The sequence below is a fragment of the Rattus norvegicus genome, chromosome 19, assembly GCF_021556685.1.
Source record: "Rattus norvegicus strain SHRSP/BbbUtx chromosome 19, alternate assembly SHRSP_T2T, whole genome shotgun sequence".
NCBI classification, from domain to species: domain Eukaryota; kingdom Metazoa; phylum Chordata; class Mammalia; order Rodentia; family Muridae; genus Rattus; species Rattus norvegicus.
In genome coordinates, this window is record NC_141552.1 from 13,656,819 (window position 1) to 13,669,751 (window position 12,933).

At 56.5% G+C, this 12,933-nt stretch overlaps 1 protein-coding gene across 1 annotated transcript; it reads left to right on the forward strand.

Moving 5' to 3' along the window:
- Positions 1-760: 760 nt before the first annotated feature.
- Positions 761-11,486, forward strand: Rasd2 (RASD family, member 2). The gene is given in 3 exon segments (NM_133568.2): positions 761-1,602; positions 6,139-6,418; positions 9,139-11,486. Coding segments are annotated over 2 exon segments (801 nt in total). The 5' UTR covers positions 761-1,602; positions 6,139-6,147; the 3' UTR covers positions 9,669-11,486.
- Positions 11,487-12,933: the final 1,447 nt, after the last annotated feature.

A 12,933-nucleotide genomic window follows, 5' to 3' on the forward strand; every position in this document is an offset into this window, starting at 1 on the left:
GCCCGGGACACAGGCTTCCCATGTAAGGCAAAGACATTAATGAGACTGAAAAATGTGTTGGGGGTAGCGGGTCTTGGATTAAAGAAAACATTAAGAAATATGTGAACCGTGGAAGCAAGAACGCCTGGTGTCTGACTTGGTTCAAAGAGCTCCCAAGGATAGTACGCTCTGGCTCTGTTCCGGGACAGGAGAGGCTAGGGTCCCACCGGAGGCTGGGGGAGGTCTCCTCACAGAGTGCACTCTGAGCTGCATCCACTGCCCAAGGTGATTCAGGGCCCCGCGTGGCTTCACGTGCGCCGCCCATGTGCTCCGCAGGCCAAGCATTCACAATGGAAGCGACGGCCTGTCCCGGGCTCTGGGCGAACATAGGTGGGCATCGGAGCGGGGTGGGGGTTCGCTAGCGGGTATGTTGAGAGGTCAGGAGCCGGTTCCCACGGCCTGGGCGGGAGTGCGGGCGAGTGCGTGCGCAGTGTCAGCCTCCCAGGCCCGTGCTACACGGCCTTCCGGTCACGGTGCGCGTGGCCGAAGCCTCGGGACATCCCTCCTCCTCCGCTGCCCTAGCCCCACGCGCCCGGGCACGCGTAGCCGCGGATTGCCGCGACTCCGAAACCGGGGTGGGGCGGGGGCGGGGCCTGTCCGCGGGACCCGCCGCTGATTGGCCGCTCGTGGCGGGGGCGGGGTGCAGGCGGCAGAGCCCTGGCGCCGACGCTGGGCAGGTGGGCTCAGGACGCCGCTCGCGCTAGGGCCGGAGGTAGGCGTAGGGTGCAGCATCCGGAGCTCGAGCTTGGGCCATCCCGGGTGGACTCCACGTTCGCTGGCGGGAGAGGACGAGGGAGGAGCCCACCCTAAGAAACTTCTCCCCCCTTTGGGGAGAGGAGGCACAGTGCTGAGCGACGGCGGCTTCGGACGAAGTTGGAGCTGCTGAGCCTCGGGGCGGCGTTCAAGGCTCCTTCCCACACGCGCGCTGAGCGCAGCTAGCGGCGTCGGGCGAGGAGCAAGCGGTGGTCCTTTCCGCGAGGGTCAGCAGCCCGACTTCGGGCAGCCAGGAAGGCCGCGGCCCGGCGCGCAAGTCCCTCTACCCTGCACGCGGCCACGGCGGGAGAAGGAGGTAACGTAAGCGGCCAGGCGGGTTCGTAGGCTGGAGACACACACCGATCGTCACCCCCAAAGGTCCCCCTGAGTCTCCAGGGTTCGCTTCTACATCCCCGGAGTCGTGCCCCCTCCCCCCTCAGCGCGGAGCCCCAGGCGGGGACACCCCGAATTGAACGTTCCCAAACCTCCGTGCACCTGGCTCAACCGGAGTCCCCCGTGTCAGGGCAGGGCAAGGCCGCCGGCGGTGAGCCGGAGCCAGCCCAGCGCCCCGGCTCTACCGAGCCCTCGGAGCCCACCCATGGGTCATCCCCTGCTCTGCGGGCCTCTTCGCCCTGTCGCGCTCAGCCCAGCTCCGGGCGCCGCGCGCAGGAGGATCTGTACGCAGTGACCCTGGAGCCCCCGCAGACGCCGGGAGACTCGGCGGCGGGAGCCGCAGGCGGTTCCCCACACCTCCAGGAGCTTCCAGGGAGCCCTCCAAGCCGTGCTCGGGGTCCGTCCCGCTGTTCCCAGGTAAGGGAGACATCCCAATGGAACGGGGGAGCTGGCTAGGTGGAGTGGGTCAGCAGAGGAACGCAGGCTCGGTGACGCTGGCATTTTATGAGAAGGGAAACTTAAACTGTACCCTCTACGTGCTGAGACGCTTTCTTTACCCACGTAGAGAAGAATTAAGCTCACTAGACAGCTCGCCTACATCTGGTGGTTGCTAGCCCCTTACATAGCATAGGAAAGTGGATTGATTGAGCTCTTGTGTGCTCCGTTTGCCCCTGGGAGCTTTCTTTTAGACCAAGAGCCAATCCACTTGAAACGGACGAAACTGAGGCTCAAAGAGGAAGAAGCAGTTACCTCCCCTAGATAAAACCTCCTTTGCAGAACCTTCCTGGATCAAGAAAGATCAGGGGTCCTTTAACCTATCCTGGAGTCCAATGAGCTTCGGAGCATTTCCTGCAAAATTTCCTTGCTACAAGGGTTTCCTGTACTCAGATGGCCAGTGTGTGGGACCTCTGAGCCTCACTCTCCTGTCCACCCACCCTGCCACCAGTCTAGGAAGGATGAGGAAGGGTATTGATTGTCCTGGACCTCCTGGGAGCTAGGCTAGGGTTAACGACCCGCTTTGGAGACTCAGATTTAGGTTCCTCCTAAGCCTCAGAGGGACAAGATGGAGTCCTCACAAGTCCTCCACTGGGCTGGGAGCAGCCTGGTGGCCCACAGCTGCTCAGAGAGACTGCCCAAAGAAAAGAGTCCTGTACTGGAAAGGCTTCTGGGTACCTGTTAGTACTGGGTTTGTTTCTACTCAATATTTAACGGAGAGGTGGGCTGAGGACGCAGACCAGATCACTCTGTTTCACACAGATCACACAGAGTTTCTGGGCTGGCACAGAGCTGATCAGATCACTCAGAAGCAGATGTCCCCTGCTCTCCGCCATCCTGACCTCCCCAGGATGGGAAGGGTGACTTTGTAAAGCCCCCGGGACTCCGCAGAGTACTGGGGAGGAGTCAGGACTACAGTGTGTCTGGTCTAAGAGGCTTGGGATGTGGCCGGTGGTGGTGGTGGTGTGGCGAACCTGGCTCTGGGGTGCACCCGAGGAAATCATTCTTACCCATCTGTACCTGCTCAATTCCCATCAAGCACTGGGGTATACACGCGGGAAGAAGGTGAATGGCCCACAGTTGCTCTGCCTGCGAGCTTGCTGGCAAGAGTGTGCAGAATCCCGGGCAGGGTGCCCACCCCAGCTGCCTGGAGGGAGAGAGGAAAAGGGACTCTTCCATGGCTCACAGGGTCATTCCCTGCCCAGTGCCAGCTGGGGCTCCACTGAGTCAGAGCGGTTAGGAGAAGACTAGTTCAAGCCGCTGGAGGGTGGCGGTGGTTTTTTATAGGTGAGAGGTCAGGTTTTACAGCTGAGGACCATGTTTGTATTCCCATTCGGGCATCTGCTGTTTGGACTCAACTTTTTTGAGAACCAGAGTCCCCATCTGTCCCTGGAGGGCTTCTCATAGGAATAAGGCAGCCCCTGTATGACAGATTCCTGGGGATGATGAGTGCTCTTTCTGGGGACAGCCCCACTCCTGTCTTTGAGGTACCTCCCAGCACCCTGCTTACATCCTCTTACATTCAATTCCTTACCTCCCTAGACCCCCAGGGTTGAATACTGGGAAAGAGGGTCTGCCCCACGCTGTCTGTCCTGCACTCTAGGGACCACCTCCCACAATACACGTGCTTTTCTGCCCGGGTCACTGTGGGCTGTGTCAGCTGCCCATAGCAGTTCTTATGGGTGGTGGAGTTTCGGAAGGCCCTGATGTTCCCCCACTGAATGCACACCCGTGAGTCTGTGCTTTGGGGTCGCACTGCTGTGCATACAGAAAGTGCTCAGTAAGTGATCCCCGACAGGAGAGAAACTGCAGACGATTTTGCAGGCCTCAGGCTCACCCAATCCTCTCCCTCCCCTGCTCCCAACCCCACTCTGGCATTTAGGTTCTGTCTTTCCCTAATGCGGGGTTAGCCTGACTGGAAACGGAGGGAGATGGGCAGGCAGCAGGGGAGGCTCTGCCCACAGGGCCTTAGGGCTTCCCTCAGTCTCCTATGGGGGTGGAGCCATAGACGCCCTGTCACCTGGCTGCCAGGTATCTGGGTGCCTCACACAGCCCCACGTGGCTGAAGCCATGTGAAAAGACTAGTTCTGTCAGCTGAGAAAGCCTCAGGTTCTCCTCCTCTGTCTCCTCCCCTCTCTGATCCTCCAGCTCTTATTTCTAACTCCACGCTGCGCCCCATCCCTCCACGAGTCCTCCTCGTTCTGTTTTCCTCTGCTTTCTCTCCTCCTTCACTCCTGTCTCTTACTCCCCCCCCCCATTCCCTGCTGCACTCTGACTCTCTTGCCTTGTTTCTCTGACTCCCTCCTTTCCGTCACTGCATGTCTGGAGGCCTGGCTAGATGCTGGGGCACGGAGGCAGCATCTCTGGGACTGCTGGTTCATTCCTTGCCCTCCATCTGATGAGAGGCCATCAGTAGCCCTCCTCCCTACAGAAGGACTGAGTGGGTGAAACTAACCCACAGGTCTCCAGTGGTTCCTTCTCAGCACAGCCAGGGGCTGTGCACGTAGACTGGGGTGGAGGGAGAAAGCCTCATGGCCAGGGTGGGACTGGGGCCAGAGGAATAAGAGGGTTGGGCGATCCGGATGCCTGCAGAATCGTCTGCAGTTTCTCTCCTATCGGGGATCACTTATTGAGCACTTTCTGTATGCACAGCAGTGCGACCCCAAAGCACAGGCTCACGGGTGTGCATTCAGTAGGGGAATAACAGGGCCTTCCAGAACTCCACCACCCGTAAGAACCGCCATGGGCAGCTGACACAGCCCACAGTGACCCGGCAGAAAAGCATGTGTATTGTGGGAAGTGGTCCCTAGAGTGCAGGACAGACAGCGTGCTCCTTCCCAGGACCTTGGCCACTCTGTGCTTCAGTGCCCTCATCATCTGGCCTTGGGTCATTGAGGGATGGAGCAGATGTAGGCCTGGCATTCACAGCCCCGTGATAGATATTAGCTGCAAAATAAAAGACAGCAGTGTTGTTGTTCTATACTTAGCCCACGCTTGGCACACTCCTGGGCTTGGCCCAGGAGTGATGGTTCTGGTGCCAGGCCTGGGGTCCACAGTATTCTGAGCTGGCCCATGTGTTTATCTCTGACGTTCATTCTTGGAGGCCGTGTTTCAGGCTGGGAGCTGGGATCATTTGCACTGTGGAAATTGACAAAGGATACCAAGCCGAGTTTTAAGGAAAGGTACGGAGCCTCAGGCAGGCAGGCAGGCGCAGAGTGAGTGCATACGCATCCAGTCGGGTGTCACTCACCCTGAGAGGCCATCTCAGACCCCAGTCCCATGATAATCTGATAATGACAGTAGAAAGATGGCTGGGGTATACAGATAAGGCTGTGGTCTGAGTCTATAGCACCTTTGTGCAGCCCCTATGTTTCAGAGACACTCTCTGCACTGGGATGCAGCCCCCACTTGTCTACTAAAGGTGTGGTTTGTGCAATGTCCAGCCTCCACAACTTGTAGTAGTCAGCAAGGAACAGCCATTTTCTGCAGGCCTGTGTCCATGTGCAATCCTGGGGTTGGTAAGCTGTCCTCTGTATCTTTAGAGGGGTAGCATTTGGGGTGGGCTTCACAGCTAGAGGAGAATGGCGTTAGGCAGAAGGTGATGGTAAGAAAGGTGTGGAGGCATAACTCAGACTCACCTGGGCCTGAGGGATCCTAGGGTCCTGAAACAACAGAGGAAGGGGACTGGGGACGGCCCTTTGATAGTCCCGTTGGAGCAGAAGCCTTCATAGTTCACGAAGATCTAGAGACTTTTACATGAGAAACTCCCACAGAAAGTTTTGGGTTTCCCTCCAAACCCCAGAACCCCCCAGTCTTTGGAGTCTGATACTCAAGACACTCTTCCTTTTCTCACTCAAGCTCAGATTGCTCAGAGGCAAAAGTTACTGAAGCCAGCGGTGGGCCTTATGTGAGAAGGAGCCTACCATGATACAAACCTCGGGTCCAGGGTGTATCCTGGGATGTCACGAGGGGGTTGGTATGGAAGTGGCCTGGACTGCCTTTTCCTCCTTCCCATTAGAGCTGCAGAGCCATAGGACCCCTGAAGTTTAAGAAATGTAGGCTAAGAACTGAGCCACGCACTAGGAGCTGAGGAGTAAGGAGTGGTGCTCTAAGAGAAGGCTGTCCCCTAGTGGTCGTGTCTGCCTTAGGAATTTCACCGGTGTGGAGCCCTGAGCTACAGTTGAATGGAGTAGGAAAAGTGAGGCTAACAGGGTAGCTTTCTGCCCCACTGAACAGCGAGGGGGTCTCGTGCCCCTAATAATGAGTGTGAGGATGGATAAGTGAGCGAGTTGAGAAAAAGAATAAGGAGGTTAGGGGTCATGAAAGAAAGAAAGGAACAAGGGAGCGGCTCCAACCTAGAGCTCCCTCAAGGACCCTAGCCAATGGTTTCTCTTTTACAATAGAAAGCAGAAACCTGGCCAGAGGCCCCTGACTCCTGCTTCCTTGCTTCTGCCACAGCCCAGAGCCATGATGAAGACCTTGTCCAGCGGGAACTGCACACTCAACGTGCCCGCTAAGAACTCCTACCGCATGGTGGTGCTGGGTGCCTCCCGGGTGGGCAAGAGCTCCATTGTCTCCCGTTTCCTTAATGGCCGCTTTGAGGATCAGTACACACCCACCATCGAGGACTTTCATCGCAAGGTGTACAACATCCATGGGGACATGTACCAGCTGGACATCCTGGACACCTCTGGTAACCATCCGTTCCCTGCCATGCGCCGGCTGTCTATCCTCACAGGTGAGGCGACCGAGGGAATGGGACAGCTGGCTTGCATCCATGTTCCTCTATCTGACGTGTCTAGGAGGTTATGTCTAGGAAACTGAGGCAGAGAGGCTAAGTGCCTTCGTCCAGGGGGAAGCTCACGATTGCTGTTCAGGGACTCTACCCTGTGGACTGTCTGCCCTGCTAGGAGCAGCATCCGGAGAGGGACAGGTTGTGGGTCACCAGGGGCCTTCTGGCCATATGGCACTGGCTGTCATGGTCATTCCTTGAAGCCATTCTTAAGTCGGTTGCTGGTCTCTGGTGTGAACACTGTGGGGTACAGCCATGCCCTCGGCTATATCCCTGGATGGAGATAGGAGAAGGGAGCATGGGGCTGGGGAGATAACTCAGCCAGGAAAGCATTTGGCGTTGATGAACATGGGCCAGCATCGGATCTCCAGCTCCCACACCAACAGCTGGTGTGTTGGTGAGCGCCTTGTTACCTCAGCACTGGGAGGTGGATCCCTGGAACTCACTGGCCAGCCAGCCTAGCTTGGTCAGCAAGTTCTAGATCTGTGAAAGACCCAGAAACCAAGGTCGATGGTGACACAGGAATGACAGGCAATGTTGGCCAACACTGCACACTCACACAAGTACACGCATATGCATACAACACGCGCACACGTACACACAGATGACAATTTATAAAACTTCCACATCGAGGCACTCCCACCAAGAACTCCATATAGTTCCCCCTTTCTTTCCTTTCATCCTTTCTGTTCCAGACTGCTTGTGGGGGCCCCCAATTCTGAGAAGAAATATTCTGCTTAAGGAACTCAAGGTGGGCCTGGGTTCAGATCCTGATTCTGTCTATAGTGATGTCATCGTCAGTGACTTTGTGACCACGTTCCCCAGGTGGCTGTGAGGACATGAGGGTGTAGGGCAGAAGCCCACAAAGGATAAATGTCACGTTGAAGAGGTCTTCCTGTTTGGGAGGGGACTGGATGCCCCCTGGTAGAAATAGGCATATTTCAGTGTTAATCTTCAATTATAAAGGCGATCAAAGGCAAACTCTGATTAAACAGTGCGTACTAGGGACACATTCTCCACCCCAGGCCTTTGGCTTACAGGTGACCACCAATCCCTAGCTAGCCAATGCACTGACGTCACTTTGTACCCCATGAAGGCGAGGGCTTGGGTCTGTTTCCTGCATCCTGAGCACATCTGTCTGTGGCTTTACTTGCCCAGTGGCCTAGTCCAGGCCTCATTTTCCAGCCTGGTTCTGGGCACAGAAGATGCATTCCTACCAGCGTTTCCTGCAGCTGCCAGACAGCCAGGCAGGCTCTAATACCTGGCATTTGCAGTCCGAGATTTGAACACTTGGAGGCTGCAGGGGGCAAGGGTTTGTCTAATGCGACAGAATGAGGCTTGGCAGCAGGAACTAGAGCAGTTGGCAGAGTCGAGGTCCTGAGTCAGGCATTCATCATCCCAGCCCTTCACAGACCTCATTGAAGACCAGTGTGCCCAGGCCCAGGCCCAGGTCCAGGGGACGGGTGGCCAGGCTGGAATGGGGGGCCCTGTGCTTTGGGGCCCTTCTTCCTAGTTTATGCTGGGTGTGTTGTGTCACCGTAGGGGACCAAAATGTGCTCGCAGAGTCCAGACTTCTCTGGACTTCCAAACTGTGATGTTTGGCTGGACCCAATGGCTGGCTCTCTTATCTACACACCAGGGACCTCAGACCCACACTCTGGGCTGTAAAGTTGAGGGCAAAGGTGGGAAGGGTCTCGGAGGAGGAAATCGTTTCTCTGTGGCAATTGGCTTGGGGTTGCGGCTGGAAGCTGGTTCACGTACCTGTAGAGCTTCCAGGGCGCACCCTAATAATCAGACTCACGCGGATGCAGTGTGGGCCGCAGTCTCTTACTTACCCCCACGGTTTGTCCTAGAATCAGAGAGCGAATCCCGTAAGCCAGGCATGGGCTGGGTGAGGACACCATCAGATTTCACGGCCTAGCCACATTCGAATCGTGTGACCTTGGGCAGGTTACTTGCCCTTTCAGAGCCTTAGCTGGGTCACGAGTGGCAGGAGATTAATAAAGCCTTCCCCACGGGGGTATTATGAGGCGCCCGGGAAACAGCAGGTGTGCTCAGTGCTGTGCTCTCGGCAGGTGCCTGTTCCCGTGAGCGTTACTGATGCCTGACACGGCTGAGTGCATGGCGCACTGTGAGCATTCGCTCCAGTCACCCTCCTGCCAGGCAGCCTAATTGACATGACGTGGGAGGGGAAATGGAGGAGCTCAGAGATTCCATAGACCTTAAGGTTACTAAGTTGAGGTAAGATGCAAACCCCAAGCCCCCTCTTACCAAGAGACACCAGCACACGCTGAATTCCTACTGTGGACGAGGTACTGGCGAAGGCTGTGGGGGTGTGGCTGAGTAAGGATGGCCACCCCTCCACGTGCACAGGAATTCTCTCATAGCTCTTGTGCATCGCCACGGGGATGCCTTGGTCCTCCACAGGCCTGTAGAAAACAGGACAGGGACTGACCGCAGATGAGTCCACCACGGGGTGCCTCACTACCCACAAACCCTGCTGAACCTTGCCTCCCCTATTTTGGGAAGTGGGGACAGCGATAGCAGATTCCCAGAAGAGCCTTCATGTTGAGGCTTGCAGGCTTCCTGGAAGCTGACGGGAGCCCGTGTCGAGTGGGACGCCAGGCCGTCTTGGCCCTTGTTCACTTACTTCATCCCCTCCACAGGAGACGTCTTCATCCTGGTGTTTAGCCTGGATAGCCGGGAGTCCTTCGACGAGGTCAAGCGCCTCCAGAAACAGATCCTGGAGGTCAAGTCCTGCCTGAAGAATAAGACCAAGGAGGCCGCAGAGCTGCCTATGGTGATCTGTGGGAACAAGAATGACCACAGTGAGCTGTGCCGCCAGGTCCCTGCCATGGAGGCGGAACTGTTGGTGTCCGGGGATGAAAACTGCGCCTACTTCGAGGTGTCAGCCAAGAAGAACACGAACGTAAACGAGATGTTCTACGTGCTGTTCAGCATGGCCAAGCTGCCCCACGAGATGAGCCCTGCACTGCACCACAAGATCTCCGTGCAGTACGGTGACGCCTTCCACCCCCGGCCCTTCTGCATGCGTCGCACCAAGGTCGCAGGTGCCTATGGCATGGTCTCGCCCTTCGCCCGCCGCCCCAGTGTCAACAGTGACCTCAAGTATATCAAGGCCAAGGTCCTACGGGAGGGCCAGGCCCGAGAGAGGGACAAGTGCAGCATCCAGTGAGAGGCAGGGACTTCGGGGAGGGGGCTTGGGCAGTGCCTTAAGGGAGGTGGCTGAGGATTCCCACTGCCCACATCCCACAGAGGGCCCTAGGTGTGTACACTGTGCCCATTCTCTTGATTCCTGGCCACCACCTGTGAGCTATGATTGCGGTTCCTTTGTGGGAGGACAGAGATGTGTCTGGGGGTATGTCAGCACTCACGCCAAGACAATCTCCCAGTGACCTTAGAGCGGGAGGGATGGGGGAAAGGCCAGGAATCCTGCGTCAGAAGCAAGATGCTCAGTACAAGTCACAGGATGAGAACATCTTAGCCAGATGTCCCAGCCAGATTCCCTGGTGGCCTCTGCTCCCTCTGTGCAGACAGGCTTGGTCTCTATGCCTCTGGAGAAACCACCCTCCTGGGTCTTCAGCTCCTGCCCTCTGGCCCAGCTGTGTACCCCCTCGCCTCCAACTTAGCCCCTGGCCACTCTGACGTTGAGCCAACAGAGAAACAGAGACAGACAGAGATGGAGAGACACGTGCCTGTGTCCCTCAGACCACTGCCTCTTGGCTACATTCCCAGGCCTGTCCATATAACATTTCTCGTTGTTTTGAAGTGTGTTTCCTGTTCTGTTTGCAGTAGACATGAAGTCCTTGTACTGTAAGAGCCCAATGCCTTGTCTTTGACAGGGTTTCCCTACTCAAATCCATTGCTTTAGCTGGGGTCTCCCTTCCTGCTCCCAGGCAGGCTGTGCAGCTGGGTCCTACCCAGTGTTCATCAGCTTACAAAGAGCCCACAGTGCCACAGCCACCGCAGGACCCTCCTGCCCTCAGGAGAGGATGACGGGGCTTTGAGAATGTGACTCCAAACCCTTCCGGTAACTAGTTCAGGACAGAGCTCTGACTGGATGCAGCTTTCTTCCGCTGTAGTCCCTTAAACATCTGCTGAGTACCTACTGGATACTCGGTCACTTGTGTGCTAGGCAACAGTAGGCGAGGGGCCTCATGTGTCCCCCAGCTCCAGCCTCTGCCCGTCCATGGTGCCCCTTCTGCACACACAGCTGTTAGAGGATGTGGAACAGCTGAGAGCCAGAGCCGAGTCCAGGACAGGTTGGAAGGAAGACTTATGGTGGGACTTCTCCTAGCGTTCAGGCTATGCTAGGTACACGGGAGTGGGGTTGAGGGACGACTATGACCCTGAAAACCAAAGGTCCCGTTCACCAACTCTTAATACATTTGTGCTTTCGTCTCCATAGTACTGCAGCTGGCCCACTGAGATGGCTCCGTGGGCCAAGACACGTGCTGCCAAGCTTTCAGCCTGAGTTCGGTTCCAGGGTCCCATGAAGTAAGGAGAGGAGTAACTTGCTAGCCATCCTTTGACCTCTGCACATGCACACAGAGTGGTGAGGCTGGCGGTTATCAGAAACCATAGGAATCTACCAGTGCATTCTCTCAAGGCCCAGGTCACTCACCGCAGGCGAGGCCAGCCATGGGCCTTCCACACACACCAGGTCACACCCTGCGCTGGAGCTCCCTGCGACGACAGGGATTTGGATCATGTTACACACCCCTCCCCCAGAGCAATCACTGAGGTAATCTGTGGATGCTGTGCAATGCTCTTCTTAACGCACACCAGGCCCAGCCCTGACTCCACACCTCAAACAGCTGCCGCCCAGCACAACTGCTTCAGCGCCTGCTTCTGTCCTGCAGTGACCCCAGCCTCAACCCCGAGAGTATACCAGGTACTTGTCCAGGCAGGTGTTTGGCCTGGCCCCATCCAGTCAGGCTCCATTGCGTGGACCTCTGTGTACACTATCAATTAAAGTTGGTTTGTTAGCAGCAGTGTCTTTGATGCTTACTTCCTGTATTTCCCTGGGATGGGCCTCTCCCTGGGCCAAGGCCTCCTTGCATACAACAGTGGAAATTTTGGAGGATGAAACCCAAATAAGGAGATTGGGCCTGGCCTGTTAAGTGTGTGTGCCGGGAGTGGTTACTAGCAGCAGCGTCTGCATTGATCATTGATCCTCAAGACTGGAGAGCCAGGCATTGTGGCATGTGTCTGTTGTCCTGGCTACTTAACAGCGGTGGCAGGAGGCACATAGAGTGACCAGCCTGGCACTATGAGTGCTGCCTCTACGTAATGGAGATTGGGATTGTGCTGGATCTCTGCTGGGGGTGGGGGGGGCAGAGATGCTGCCCACACCTTTCAAGTCACAGGACAGACCCTCCTCCATAGGGATGGTGGGCACTGTCGCCTAGAAGGCCAGCTAGGGGCAAGGTTAGCACTCCTCAGTGTATGACAATAGGCAGGCGGCTTTCTGAATGGCAGGAAGAATCGAAGTGAGAAGGGATGGGATGTGGTTAGGGACAGCACCTGGAGGCAGGGTTGTCAGAGGCAGGGACACTGGATGCTGGAGCCAGAATGACCCCACAGGTGGTACTTCATGTGCCTGGGTGCCCCTCCCTGAGCAGAGGGGAAGGCAGATGGCTGCTGCTAACCCATCTTGTCGTCCATTTCCATGGTACACCTTGTGACCCGTGTGTTCTCAGCTGGCACAGAGCTCAACTGCTTGTCCAAGAGGCATAGCTGACATGTGAATGGGGTTCTGGGACCAAGGTGTGTCTGGGAGGAAGGTTTTCAGCCTGGCAGGTGGCTTTGAGCACAGCAGGTTGCCAGGGCCTGCAGATGGAGATCAGAGACTGGGACAAAGGACCCACAGGGCCAGGAGCCCAGCGAGGGGACTACAATCTCATAGGGTCATTTGCAAGCAAAGTAGGCTAGACTGTGTTGGGGTGTGGGGAGAGTACCTTGCCAACTTTTCTGCTCTCTAGCACTTGGCCACACATGGCCTGGGTCTGAGTGTGGCACGAGCCTCTTGGGCACTTTCTCAGTCATGTCTTTTGTAGAACGAAATATGGAAGTGATCTCCTCCCCGTTGTTACGGTCACTGTCGTGGCTACACCGGAAAGCGTCCTCCCCAGCGTGTCCTCTTAGAGTCTAGCTCACTGCCACCATCACATGGCTTTCATGTGGGACTTTGAGTAAATCACATCCCAACAGACACCATCCACACACAGGTGGTAGGCAGGTCCCGCTGGCCCAGCTGAGCACAAATCGACTATTTCCATCGCATAGCCCAGAACCGGCTAGCGCCATGTCCCTCTTCCCTCCCCTCTTCCTTGCTCCATGCTCCCTCCTCCCTCTTCTCTCTCTACTCCTCCCTGCTCCCACCGTTCTGGCACGAGAATGAGGTTAACAGGAAGACTTCCCCTGCAGACATCTCCACC